This window comes from Nomascus leucogenys, chromosome 19 (genome assembly GCF_006542625.1).
Source record: "Nomascus leucogenys isolate Asia chromosome 19, Asia_NLE_v1, whole genome shotgun sequence".
Lineage (NCBI taxonomy): Eukaryota > Metazoa > Chordata > Mammalia > Primates > Hylobatidae > Nomascus > Nomascus leucogenys.
Window position 1 is genome coordinate 11,151,931 of NC_044399.1, and position 13,213 is coordinate 11,165,143.

The window sequence follows — 13,213 nt, forward strand, 5'->3', positions numbered from 1 at the left end:
CCCAAGAGGCCATCATTGTAAGGTACCTCCTACCCCACAGGCTGGGGTTGGGTGTTGCAGTGAAATTCCATGGGTGAAATATGAGAGCTGGGGTTTCTCCACCACTCCCCTCACCTTCCAGCCTTCCTGGCGGAGCTGGCCATGAGCACCAGCTGCTTCACAGTATTGTGGCAGGTGCTTTGAGGAATTCAGAGGGAGCAGAAGGCCTAGCTCTGCCAGATGAACTTACTGTTAAGGAAGGAGTTGAAGAAAATAGTTATTTACATAAAAGATATAACAACCCGAGTGGATAGCTAAGCTCTATGGGGCAGCGATTGTTATGTGTTCATAGTGTATGGAAAATTAAAGACATACACGAATAATGTGTGCTCTGGACACAATATTAGATTCTAATATGACAGGGTAATGAATTTGGTTAATTGCTATATGCCAGTTAGTTTCTGTTGCCTAACAAACCATTCCCAAATAAGCATTAGCTTTGGGATCTGTAGCCTAACAGTTTGGGCTTGGTTCAGCCGGATGGTTTTCTGGGCTTGCTTGTACTCACTCACTTGTGTCAATAGTGAGCCAGCAGGTTGTCTGCGGGCTGGCTGGGGGCCTCAGCTGGGCTGTTCAGCTCTCCTCCCTGTGGTCTCTCATCGTCCAGCAGGCTAGCCCGGGCTTGTGCATGGGAGAGTTCTGAGAGGGCATGGAACATGTAAGTCCTCTGAGGGTAGGCCCAGGACTGGCACAAGGCCATTTTTCCTGCCTTTTACTGGTAAAAGCAAGTCACAAGGCTGAAAATTCCAGCAGTATGAGAATGGTCATCATTCTTTGATGGAAAATGCTGCAAAGTCACAAGTCAAGGGAATAATTGCAGCCACGTTTATAAACACTCTACTTCATGATACCTGTACTTTGCAGAGCCATGAATATATAAAAAGTCCGACATTCACTCCAACCACCGGCCGTCACGAACATGGGCTCTTTAATCTGTACCATGCAATGGATGGTGCCAGCCATTTGCATGTGCTGGTTGTCAAGGAATACGAGATGGCCATTTATAAGAAATATTGGCCCAACCACATCATGCTGGTGCTCCCCAGTATCTTCAACAGCGCTGGGGTTGGTGAGTGTCCTTTAATGTCATCTACTCAGTCAGACTCCTGTGAACGAACACTTGAGAGAGGATTCTAGAGGCAAAAGTTAAACATGTGACATCAGGCCTTTTACTTTTGGACTTTTAAAGCTATTTTCATTTTGTTTGACTTTTTTATGCAGTCTTCCCCCCACCCGCACCCAGTGTTTGGTTATCCATTTAGTCGATATTTTCTTTCTTTCTTTCTCTCTTTTTTTTTTTTTTTTTTTTTGAGATGGAGTCTCGTTCTGTCACCCAGGCTGGAGTGCAACGGCATGATCTCGGCTCACTGCAACCTCTGTCTTACGGGTTCAAGCGATTCTCCCGCCTCAGCTGCCCGAGTAGCTGGAATTACAGGCACTAGCCATGACGCCTGGCTAATTTTTGCATTTTTGTAGAGACAGGGTTTCACCATGTTGGCCAGGCTGGTCTTAAACTCCCGACCTCAGGTTATTGGACTGCCTCGGCCCCCCAAACTGCTGGGGTTATAGGCGTGAGCCACTGCGCCTGGCCAAACTGATATTTTCAATGGTTAGAGAAGAAAGCATAAGAAAGCAAATTTGTGTTCCACCTGGAGAGGAGTGTTTTCCTCTCTGTAGTTTTCTCTCCCTAGCCCATGGGCTGTGTTTTGTGACAGGTGATTCATGTCAGGAAGGTCGGAGCTGGCTTGTCTGGGCGGCCTCGACAGCAGGTCTGCCTGGGGTCTGTCTGCTGTGGGTGTGGGTGCAGGACAGCCCTGAGTCCAGGTGCTTCGCCCACTGCAGGTGCCGCCCATTTCCTCATCAAGGAGCTGTCCTACCATAACCTGGAGCTTGAGCGGAACCGGCAGGAGGAGCTGGGGATCAAGCCGCAGGACATCTGGCCTTTCATTGTGATCTCTGATGACTCCTGTGTGATGTGGAACGTGGTGGACGTCAACTCTGCTGGGGAGAGAAGCAGGTGAGGTGGCCTGAGAGCACCACCTCCTGCCACCCTACAAATGACCAACGAGTGTGCCCTCTTTGTATGGGGAATGCACCCACCCCTGGAAGACCGGAGGGCCTCTCATAGTAGAAGGGGTGGTTGTGGTTCCCAGAGCCCTGGGTATGGTAAAAGTGAGCTCACGTGCCAAGCCTGGCTTGCTTTTAATTTTAAAAAATTGTTATTGGGCCGGGCGCGGTGGCTCACACCTGTAATCCCAGCACCTCGGGAGGCCAAGGCAGGTGGATCATGAGGTCGGGAGATCGAGACCATCCTGGCTAACACAGTGAAACCTTGTCTCTACTAAAAACACACAAAAAAATAGCTGAGTGTGGTAGCGGGCACCTGTAGTCCCAGCTACTTGGGAGGCTGAGGCAGGAGAATGGCATGAACCTGGGAGGCGGAGCTTGTAGTAAGTGGAGATGGCGCCACTGCACTCCAGCCTGGGAGACAGAGCGAGACTCCGTCTCAAAGAAAAAAAAGTTGTTATTGAAGTATAATACAGAAAATCACACTATCCATTTAGTATAACATATAGACAAAAAGGAAAGTGTAATACATACACAGAATTTTTCCCAAGTTAAGCACATTCATTTAACCAACTCCGATATTAAGAAAGGGACATTGCTGCCCCCCAGAAACTCCCTTCCTGCTGCCCCCAGCCCCAGCCCTCCTCACTAGCCTGACTGCTGACTCCTAGCTTTATTTTTATTTGCTGTGTGGCTTTAGGCAAATGGCTAAATCATGTTGGGTTCTAGTTTCCTCGTCTGCGATTAATACCTGTGCCATGGGGTTGTTGTGAGAATTGACTAAATAATGGTCAGCAAATGTGTTCAGCACATAGAAGAAATGAGCGCCCGTGAGAAGTGCCCAGCAGGGTGCCTGGCCCCGGGGGTGGGGACTGTGCGGGGCACTGGCCCGTCCGGGTGTTCACGGCGGTCTGAGAGCCGGTGCCACACTGCCTGGTCCCAAGGGCCTTGCTGCTGCTCATGTGTCAGCCTAGGGACTCACTCTCCCTCCTTCGAGCAGGGAGTTCTCCTGGTCGGAAAGGAACGTGTCTTTGAAGCACATCATGCAGCACATCGAGGCGGCCCCCAACATCATGCACTACGCCCTGCTGGGCCTGCGGAAGTGGTCCAGCAAGACCCGGGCCAGCGAGGTGCGAGAGCCCTTCTCCCGCTGCCACGTGCACAACTTCATCATCCTGAACGTGGACCTGACCCAGAACGTGCAGTACAACCAGAACCGGTGAGCTCCTGCACCTGGGGCAGAGGGGGCAGCGGCCCTGGGGGTGCAGAGTCCTGAGTGAGGGCAGCCTGGGGGTGCAGAGTCCTGAGTGAGGGCAGCCTGGGGCTGCAGAGGCGTCCTGGTTGTGAGCACTGACCTGGCCTTGCTCTCCGCTGTCCCAGTTTTTTTTAGTGCTGAATAATTTTGAGTATTTGCAGATCATTCAGCTTCATTCACCAGTTCTCATGATGCTTTATTGAGTGAGTTATATTGGACTGTGTGTTTTTCTGGCCTTTTTGGTTCATTCTCCCAATACATTGTTTTCTAGGAGCTTTAGCACTGAAGAAAATGACAATTTCCGTAGGTTTCTGTACATATCTAGTCACAGAAGTGCTCACGTCTCCAGAGGATTCAATGCTCAGTGTTCATGGAGTACCTCTCTACGCCGGGCAGTGGGCCACAGCCTGCGTCAGCCACTCGAGGAGGGTCGGTTTTGGAGCCAGACTGACTGGGCCTCCAGGAGCCCGGGTTCTGCTGCGTATTATCTTTGCAGCGCAGGCAGGCCACTCACCTCCGAGCCCTATTCTTCTTAGCTGTAAAAAGCGGCTCATGTTTTTACCCTGGGAGGTTTTTTTTGCTTTCTTTTTCACCGACGCGTGAGGTTGTGTTAACATTTCTCACGTGCACTTGGTCCTTGGTCTGTGGTCACCACCTTGTGTGGTTTAAGCATGAGGTACACACTGCCTTTCCTGTGCAGAGATGGCCCTGTCTGTCCTGTGGGTTTTCCTTGTCTGTTTTGCCTTATATTTCCCCTAGAGTAAGGAAGGTCTTGAGGCAAGAATGAAGCCCACTCCACCGTCATAGCCGCCAAAAATGGGAACCCACACTCTAGGTGCTGGGGGCAGTGACGGAGGGTGTGAGCCGTGCCCATCAGACCCACCCTCCCTCTGGCCCTGAGTAGGTTCCTGTGTGACGATGTAGACTTCAACCTGCGGGTGCACAGCGCCGGCCTCCTGCTCTGCCGGTTCAACCGCTTCAGCGTGATGAAGAAGCAGATCGTGGTGGGCGGCCACAGGTCCTTCCACATCACGTCCAAGGTGAGCTCCTCGCTGCTGGGCAGGCCTCTGTGTCCACCGCCTGTGCCACCCTGGCACGCACACTGAGGGTAGGAGCCATCGAGGGAGGCCATGTCTCTTTCAAGCGCATGGGGCAGGGCCCTACTGGGTGGGATCGGTAAAGGTTTTTAATCGGCATCGAGCCCTGGGAAATGACAGGGCCCATGGGGTCTCTCTTCTACCTGATATTAACCAGTATCCTGCAAGCTTCCGCTGGGTGCAAGGCCACATCCAAGCCTTCCTGTGTGTTCTCACCCATCCCAGCTGGGTGAGGTCTCAGGCCACGCTCTTCCTTGGGCCCCTGGGATGGTGCCTGGTTGCATAACTATCTGAATGGCTCTGCAGGCTGGCCCCATAGTCATACTGTGTGTCCACTGGGCAGCCTCAGGGTGGGGAGAGACATGGTACGATATGTGTGTTCCAGCTGAGCAGGCCTGGGGAATTAAGATGTAAAATCACAGCAAGTCTTGATAGCTCTGTGTCTTCCAGGAAGCAATGCAGCAGGTGTGTCTCTGCCCGAAGTTCTCCCCAGTCCCGTGGGCCAGAGCCCCTTTCTCTGTCACTTCTGTCTGTCTTGATCCTGCCCTAATGCCACCAGCTGCCTTTCCCAGCCTCTATCCCTCCTTGTTTCTGTAAACTCCTGATGGAGTTAGCTATGCTGAGGTGGGCTGGGTCTGAACTGGGACACCAGCTCCATCTCCACTGACCCCCAGAGGCAGGGATTGCCCCTTTTCCGGGAGTGTGGGGCCTCTCCTCATTTCTCTTGCAAAGTAACAAGACCTTTAAATAAAGGCCCCCACTTACAGCATCATTGAGATCTTACAATTGTGTGAGGTTTGTTGTTTAATCAGGGAGAACAGACACCTTTACCGTGTCTCCACCAAAGGGCCAGATGTGGATGTGCCTTTAAAACCAACTTTTATGTCCTTCAGTGTCATTTTTTAACTCTTAGGTATTTTATCTTTATTATTTGAACATAATCTTAATTTTCTATTATATTTGATTGCATATTGGTTATACATAAGAAAGCTAGTCATGTCTTAGAATCTTTCATGTGAGTGAAATCCCTGCATTGTTTTCATTTATTCACTAAATATTTAGTGAGCAGCCAATCCCCATGCTCAGGAATACACACCCCAGCAGCTGGGGCAGATGTTAGACACATGGCTAGTTAAGGACCATCGGGAGAAGCGCCACAAAGGTGAAGTGTGTGTCGCAGGGAGACCTGAGTCTGTGGGAGTCCCTGGGGAAGTGACGTTAAAGCAGAGACCTGGAGAAAGAGAGTGAGCCACGTGCCCAGGCAGGGTCAAGGGCAGGGGCAGGGGCACGGGCATGGGCAGAGGCAGGGGCAGAGGCAGGGCAGAGGCAGGGGCAGGGACATGGGCAAAGGCAGGGGCAGAGGCAGGGGCAGGGGCAGGGGGGCAGAGGCAGGGGCAGGGGGGCAGGGGCAGGGACAGGGGCAGAGGCAGGGACAGAGGCAGGGGCAGGGACACGGGCAGGGACAGAGGCAGGGGCACGGGCAGGGACAGAGGCAGGAGCACGGGCAGGGGCAGAGGCAGGAGCACGGGCAGGGGCAGGGGCAGAGGCAGAGGCATGGGAAGGAGCAGAGGCAGGGGCACGGGCAGGGACAGAGGCAGGGGCACGGGCAGGGACAGAGGCAGGAGCAAGGACAGGATTCCTTCAGTGGGTGAAGGTGCAGAAGGATAGGAGCGAGGAGGTCAGTATGGAGGAAGGGGAAGAGGGTGGTGGAGAGGAGCTGGGGAAGTAGGCAGGCCTTCCCAGCCATGGGAAAGTTCCAGACTTTTCTCTAGGACTCACGGGAGGGAAGCCAGCGACAGTCTGATTTACGTAGATGTAAACGTGTTGGTGATGGAGCAAGAGCCTGTGGCTTGGATGCTGGCTGTGGGTGGGAAGAGCCCCGGGGCTGGGCGGGATGGGGACAGGATCTTTGGTGGGGAGCTGGCCACTCCCAGACGCTTGCATCCCCCAGGCCCACTGGTTCTCTTATTTTCCCTAGACCAGAAAGCCGGTTTCCTGCATGGAATGATCAGTGTCTATAATTCTTACTGATTGGGTTCATTCGTTTTGACATGTCTCTTTCATGTTTCCCTTGAGTAAAACCTAATCTTTCTCAACAGAGAAGTTTATTCTTGAAGTATGTGTTCTCAGTTCATTCCCCTGAGCGACACAAGCTTCCATGCCTGGGCCACCCGTGCAGCCCAGAAGCCATGCAGCCCAGAAGCCGTGGGAAGGTCCTCGCCCCTCAGGGCGGTAGTGGCCTGACACCCCCCTTCCCGTGCAGGTGTCAGATAACTCCGCAGCGGTTGTGCCGGCCCAGTACATCTGTGCCCCGGACAGCAAGCACACGTTCCTCGCGGCGCCCGCCCAGCTCCTGCTGGAGAAGTTCCTGCAGCACCACAGCCACCTCTTCTTCCCGCTGTCCCTGAAGAACCATGACCACCCAGTGCTGTCTGTCGACTGTTACCTGAACCTGGGATCTCAGGTGACTTTCAGAGGGGGCGCTGTCGAATCCCTAATTCAGAGAAATCTCTAGAACCGATGGGCTGGAATCTGGGACTCTGGATCCTAAGTCCTCAACTCCTTTGTCTTGGGGTTGACCCCACTTTATAGCTTTTGCCATTGAGCTGAGAGAGCTGAGATGCTTTGCCCGGAAGTAAGAAGATAGGAAGCCAGCCCAATTCTGATGCCCAAACTTTTTGTTTGTTTGTTTGTTTGTTTGTTTTTGAGATGGAGTTTCACTTTCGTCGCCCAGGCTGGAGTGCAATGGCAGGATCTCAGCTCACTGCAGTCTCCTCCTCCTGGGTCCAAGTGATTCTCCTGCCTCAGCCTCCCAAGTAGCTGGGATTGCAGGCATGTGCCACCATGCCTGGCTAATTTTTGTATTTTTAGTAGAGACGGGGTTTCACCATGTTGTCCAGGCTGGTCTCCAACTCCCAACCTCAGGGGATCCACCCGCCTGGGCCTCCCAAAATGCTGGGATTACAAGTGTGAGCCACCGCACCCGGCCTAAATATTCTGATTCTCAGATAAACTCATGACTAGATAAGTCTGGATAAAACTTCCAGAATTTATTTTTCAGATACAGATTTGGAAATAACATGAAAATATCGTCTCTGGCCCCCCAAAAATCTTGAGCTGGACCAAGCAGTTGGTATTTACTAGATGCAAACCTATAGTAGAATGTTACTGAGCATTTCATAGAAAACAGTGCCCTCTCTTGGATTTCTTCTTTTTCAGATTTCTGTTTGCTACGTGAGCTCCAGGCCCCACTCTTTAAACATCAGCTGCTCGGACTTGCTGTTCAGTGGGCTGCTGCTGTACCTCTGTGACTCTTTCGTGGGAGCTAGCTTTTTGAAAAAGTTTCATTTTCTGAAAGGTAACTTTTGTACTCTTAACTCTGCACCTTGTCTTCAATGGCTGTAGTCACCGGGTACCCTCAGGAGGGGACCTTTGGTCCTAGTCCTTATTTGCCCATGGGTAAACTGAGGATCAGAGAGGGAAGTGACTGCCTCAGCCACCCAGGGAAGTGCAAGGAGCTGGGATTTGATCCCCAGGGGCTCTCTTTCCCCTATACCTGTTTGGGTAGAGGCAAGACACGTCCCCCTTTCTTTTAGATGAATTGCAGACATTTTTTAGCCTTTGTGTTTTCTTTCTTTCTTTCTTTCTTTCTTTCTTTCTTTCTTTCTTTCTTTCTTTCTTTCTTTCTTTTGAGATGGAGTCTTGCTCTGTCACCTTGGCTGGAGTGCAGTGGCACGATCTTGGCTCACTGCAACTTCTGCCTCCCGGGTTCAAGTGATTCTCGTGCCTCAGCCTCCTGAGTATCTGGGATTACAGGTGCCGCCACCACGCCCAGCTAATTTTTTATTTTTAGTAGAGACAGGGTTTCGCCATGTTGGCCAGGCTCGTCTCGAACTCCCAACCTCAGGTGATCCACCTGCCTCGGCCTCCCAAAGTGTTGGGATTATCGGCGTGAGCCACCGCACCAGCCATCTGTGTTCTTTTCCAACCCAAATCCTTCACATCAGTGTCCCGGTCGTTGCTGACGCGCTTCCTCCTGGTAGACAAGTCTTCCTCCTCGTCCTGGGAGGTGCCACACCACCTTGACTTTTACGCCAGTCTCTCTCCTGTCTGCACCAGCTTGGTTGAGAATGACAAGCACTTGTTCTGCATGACTTGAAAACACGATTTCCAGTCTGCATTTCCAGTCCTGCTCAGATCCCTAGCTGACCTTCGCTTTCCTTGGTGGCCCTTGGCTCTGACCTTCCCCTCTAGCAGGCACTGAATGAGCACCAGCAGCATCTAAGGCCTTGGGAAAGATCAAGAGGTTTCTACAGCAGTCTCTGCCTTGGGAAACATTTCATCTAAAGGGAGCACTGGACACAAAGGTGGGGAGGGAGCAGAGAGGGAAAGTGTGGAGGAGACCGGGTTGAGGTGTCGCCACGTGCTGGGAGTTGAGAGGAAGGAGAATTCCTGTGGCTGGCACGTGGGACAGTGGGGGCTGCCCCAGGCCTGGATGGGTGGCAGAAGAGGGGGATGAAGCTGTAAGGTGGGGTAGGTAGGGTGGGGTATGTGAGCTACCGGCTGGGGCTGAGGATGCTTGGTTTGCGATTCGACCAGCCTCTCTCCTTCCTCTCCGCACCCCGGTTCAGTCCCTGCTCAGCTTTCCTTCTGCCTCCGTGTTTTCTCCCCCGCACACCTGCCACATCCCAGCCACACTCCTGTCGCGCTAAGATTGTACATCATCCCGAAAGAAGCAAGACTTGGACGCCGCCTCTGCCCTTCTCAGCAGCGCCCTGTCTCGTCATTGCAAGTAGAATCCGGGCAGCCGCTTTCCTCTGGATAAACTCACCTTTTCCCTTCCCACACCCCTGCCGTTGTCCACGCAGGTGCGACCTTGTGTGTCATCTGTCAGGACCGGAGCTCACTGCGCCAGACGGTCGTCCGCCTGGAGCTCGAGGATGAGTGGCAGTTCCGGCTGCGCGATGAGTTCCAGACTGCCAATGCCAGGGAAGACCGGCCGCTCTTTTTTCTGACCGGACGACACATCTGAGGAAGACAGCGGCGAGTTTTCTGGAAGAGATGAGTGCTCAGAGCCCTCATGCTGTTGAGGCTAAAGGGAGGCCTGGATCTGTGGGGTGTTTGACTGGAATGGACCCCAGGGACTGTCCAGGCGCAGCCCCTCCTAGTACACATGGGCCCCCGAGACTGTGGTCCTGGGAGCCAGGAAAAGACTCCGCAGTGGGTGGGAATGAAACCTTGAGACTCCCAAGTTCTGGGCCAGCCCATTGCCCTGGGCTGTTTTAAAGCCCGTTTCACGAGGAACAAAGATTTACTCCCTGTCCTGCCATTCGCGTGCTTCCATGGACAAACCTGATTTTTTTCTCTTAGTTCTAAAGAATCTTGGGTTATTTTGTAGCGGTGCCAGTATTTCAGTAGATGGGATTTCAGCCAAGTAGGTTCCCCTGTAACCTCCTACAGAGCAATATTCCAAAGGAACATTTTAACTGTAAAGGCTGGAGACAAGAAAAAATAAGTAGATCGTTTTAATAACAATTATTTAATTGCCTATAAGTTTGCTGTTTCAGAGGCTAGCCCAAAGGCATCAAATTTAATAAAGTTAAACAAATTGATTTACTTTGGAGCAAATATGATCCTATTAAAATAATATAGGGTAAATACCCTACCTCTTAGAAAGGGCAAAAATGCAGAGAAGCTTTCTTTAAAAAGGTTTTTTTTGGGGGGGGGGTGGAGGTGGGGGTAGGAAATGAGGCTAACAGAGGTTGACCTAAAATTAGCCTTACAAAGGAGAAAGGACCACATTGCTTACTTGAAACAAACAGTGAAAACAACCAAAGTGATATAGAAAATAGTTGATGAGAACTAGACTTATGACTGTAATTTACTAGAGTTTAGTTTTCAGTTCCTAAAGTAGCTCATTTTCTCTTACTAATGTTCGGTTCCTCAGGGAAGAATCTCACTTGACTAGAGAGGAGGTGGGAACAGAAGAGAGAAGGAGGCAGGGAGATGTATTTCTTAGGGCTCACCCCTTCACAGCCTGACAGAATGGTTTTTTTTTTTTATTTTTATTTATTTTTATTTTTTTTGAGACGGAGTCTAGCTCTGTCGCCCAGGCTGGAGTGCAGTGGTGCGATCTCGGCTCACTGCACGCTCCACCTCCCGGGTTCACGCCACTCTCCTGCCTCAGCCTCCGGAATAGCTGGGACTACAGGTGCCCACCACCATGCCCGGCTAATTTTTTTGTATTTTTTAGTAGAGACGGGGTTTCACCATGTTAGCCAGGATGGTCTGGATCTCCTGACCTCGTGATCCACCCGCCTCGGCCTCCCAAAGTGTTGGGATTACAGACGTGAGCCACGGTGCCTGGCCCAGAATGGTTTTTAAAGCCACAGTTGAGAGGCCACCCATTGCCCAGCGCCTGGACAGTGATCATCTCGTTCATCTTGTTCAGTCCTTTCCTGTGTGATTGGAATTATTCGTCCCCTTTGAAAGATGAGAAGGTTGAGATGCAAAGAGTCTACCTTTCCAAGTTCTCATTGCTGGAAAGAGCTAGAAGCACAGTTCAAAGTTCTGGCTTCTGGACTCTGCAGTCCAGGTCTCCCTTCTCCCACTCGCCTACCCTCAATGCCACACTGTTTTTGAAGTGGCACATAACTTGAAGGAAAAGTTTAAAGACGATTCAATTTAATCATCAGAATGCATTCTTTTTTTTTTTTTTCAGGACGGAGTTTCACTCTTGCTGCCCAGGCTGGAGTGCAGTGGTGCAATGATCTCGGCTCACTGCAACCTCTGCCTCCTGGGTTCAAGTGATTCTCCAGCCTCAGCCTCCCGAGTAGCTGGGATTATGGGCGCCCACCACCATGCCCAGCTAATTTTTTTTTTTTTTTTTTTTTTTAGTAGAGACGGAGTTTTGCCATGTTGGCCAGGCTGGTCTTGAACTCCTGGCCTCAGGTGATCTGCCCACCTTATCCTCTCAAAGTGCTGGGATTACAGGTGTGAGCCACTGTGCCTGGCCTCAGAATGCATTCTTACACATCTATCTTAGACATTTATAAGCACTCTAATGGATAACAATCCAAGAATAAATGATTGTAAAAGATGATGCCGAAGAGTTGATGTCAATCTTTTTTTCCTAAGAAAAAAAGTCCACGAGTATTAAATATTTAGATCAATGTTTATAAAATGATCACTTTGTATATCTCATTATTCCTATTTTGGAATAAAAACTGACCTTCTTTAATCATACTTGTCTTTTGTAAATAGCAGTTTTTGTGTCATTCTCCCCACTTTATTAGTTAATTTAAATTGGAAAAAACCCTCAAACTAATATTCTTGTCTGTTCCAGTCTTATAAATAAAACTTATAATGCATGTATTGTTTTGTTGGTGAGTATTCATAGCATTGTTTCGAGATAAGGTAGTGTGGCTACTCATCTCTGGGGACTAGCTGCTTAAAATGGATAGTTTTGGAAAAGAAATAAGAATAAAGCCGTAAAACTGGAATATATTAACATGTTGCAGAATTCCTGAGGATAAAAAGGCAGACTGCATTGGATGTGCAGGAGAACAAATACAGAAGAAACCAACTCAGAATTGCAGAGAAGCCTGCCACCAAGGAAAGGTAGTTTGGGGGGACTCTGAGCTTCACAGTGGCTGCAAAGGGTGGAAGGGACCTGGGGCATTTGTCTGGATGATTACCAGGGGGAGTGGTTTGGAGCAGCGAGCGTGGCTGATTCCCTGCGGTCCTTCCCACCACGCTTCCCATACTCCACTAACCTGGGCTAAGCATACGGCCACGGCTAAGGCCAGTGGCCCCCTTGCTCACTGCCCATCAGCTCCCTGGACCCTGCCAGGCAAGTGCCCACTCAGGCCTGCTGCCCCTCATGCCGGGAGTGCTCATCCCTCTACACCCCTTGGACTGTCCCACACTCTGATGTTCTCTTGCTACTCGTAAGTCACTTTCCCAACGAGGCCATCCCATATTGGGGGACTACTAACATAGAATACATTTTTGCTATTTTTGTCTCCTTCTGTGAAGGTAGGAATTCTGTAAGAAACATTCAGTGCTGCATGCCCAGAGCTTTGAATTTGCCCAGCTCCTGGTATGTGTTCATTCAGTGCCCGCTCAGTGAATGAATGAATCTCATACCCGCAATGATGTCAACATGGGAGCAGGGGTGGGAGTGATCAGTGATGGAGAAACTAAGAAAATAGTGAAGTTGCGCTGAAATTTTTGATTGACTGGGTCAGCACTGATTAATATGCTGGTAGAAAAGGAACATTTAAATATGCATGTTAAGCATTTCGGATGACCACTGGCAGAAAAGAAAGAATCTCCAACATCTAAAACGTTAAAGGGAAGACAGCAAAGACCAAATCAATGAAATCCAACATAAGGAAAGAACAGCTGGGGATGGGGGAGAACAACAGGAAATCTTGGCAAATAAGAAACAAAATTAGATGGCAGGTGTGTGTGTCCATTTGTGTGTTACTATAAAGGAGTACCTGAGACTGGGGAATTTATAAGAGGTTTATTGGCTCACGGTTCTGCAGGCTGTATAGGAAGCATGATGCTGGCATCTGCTCCTGGTGAAGGCTTCAGGAAGCTTCCAATCGCGGTGGAAGGTGGAGGGGAGCAGACACATCACATTGTGAGAACAGGAGCAAGAGAGAGGTGGGGAGGTGCCGCACACTTTTCAACAACCGGATCTCACGTGAACTCAGAGGGAGAACCCACTCATCCTGAGGACAGCACC

The 13,213-nt window shown here is 50.5% G+C and overlaps 1 protein-coding gene across 2 annotated transcripts in view; it reads left to right on the top strand.

Annotated features, from left to right (window-relative positions):
• Nucleotides 1-11,832, top strand: part of GREB1 (growth regulating estrogen receptor binding 1) — an 86,272-nt gene extending 74,440 nt beyond the window's left edge. For both annotated transcript variants that reach the window (XM_030800186.1, XM_030800188.1), the window contains exons 26-32: nucleotides 904-1,108; nucleotides 1,882-2,056; nucleotides 3,107-3,325; nucleotides 4,266-4,401; nucleotides 6,722-6,922; nucleotides 7,678-7,816; nucleotides 9,327-11,832. In XM_030800186.1, the coding sequence (XP_030656046.1) occupies nucleotides 904-1,108; nucleotides 1,882-2,056; nucleotides 3,107-3,325; nucleotides 4,266-4,401; nucleotides 6,722-6,922; nucleotides 7,678-7,816; nucleotides 9,327-9,490 (1,239 nt within the window). In that variant the 3' untranslated portion in view covers nucleotides 9,491-11,832. The remainder of the gene's footprint in view (nucleotides 1-903; nucleotides 1,109-1,881; nucleotides 2,057-3,106; nucleotides 3,326-4,265; nucleotides 4,402-6,721; nucleotides 6,923-7,677; nucleotides 7,817-9,326) is intronic.
• The last annotated feature ends 1,381 nt before the right edge of the window (nucleotides 11,833-13,213 follow it).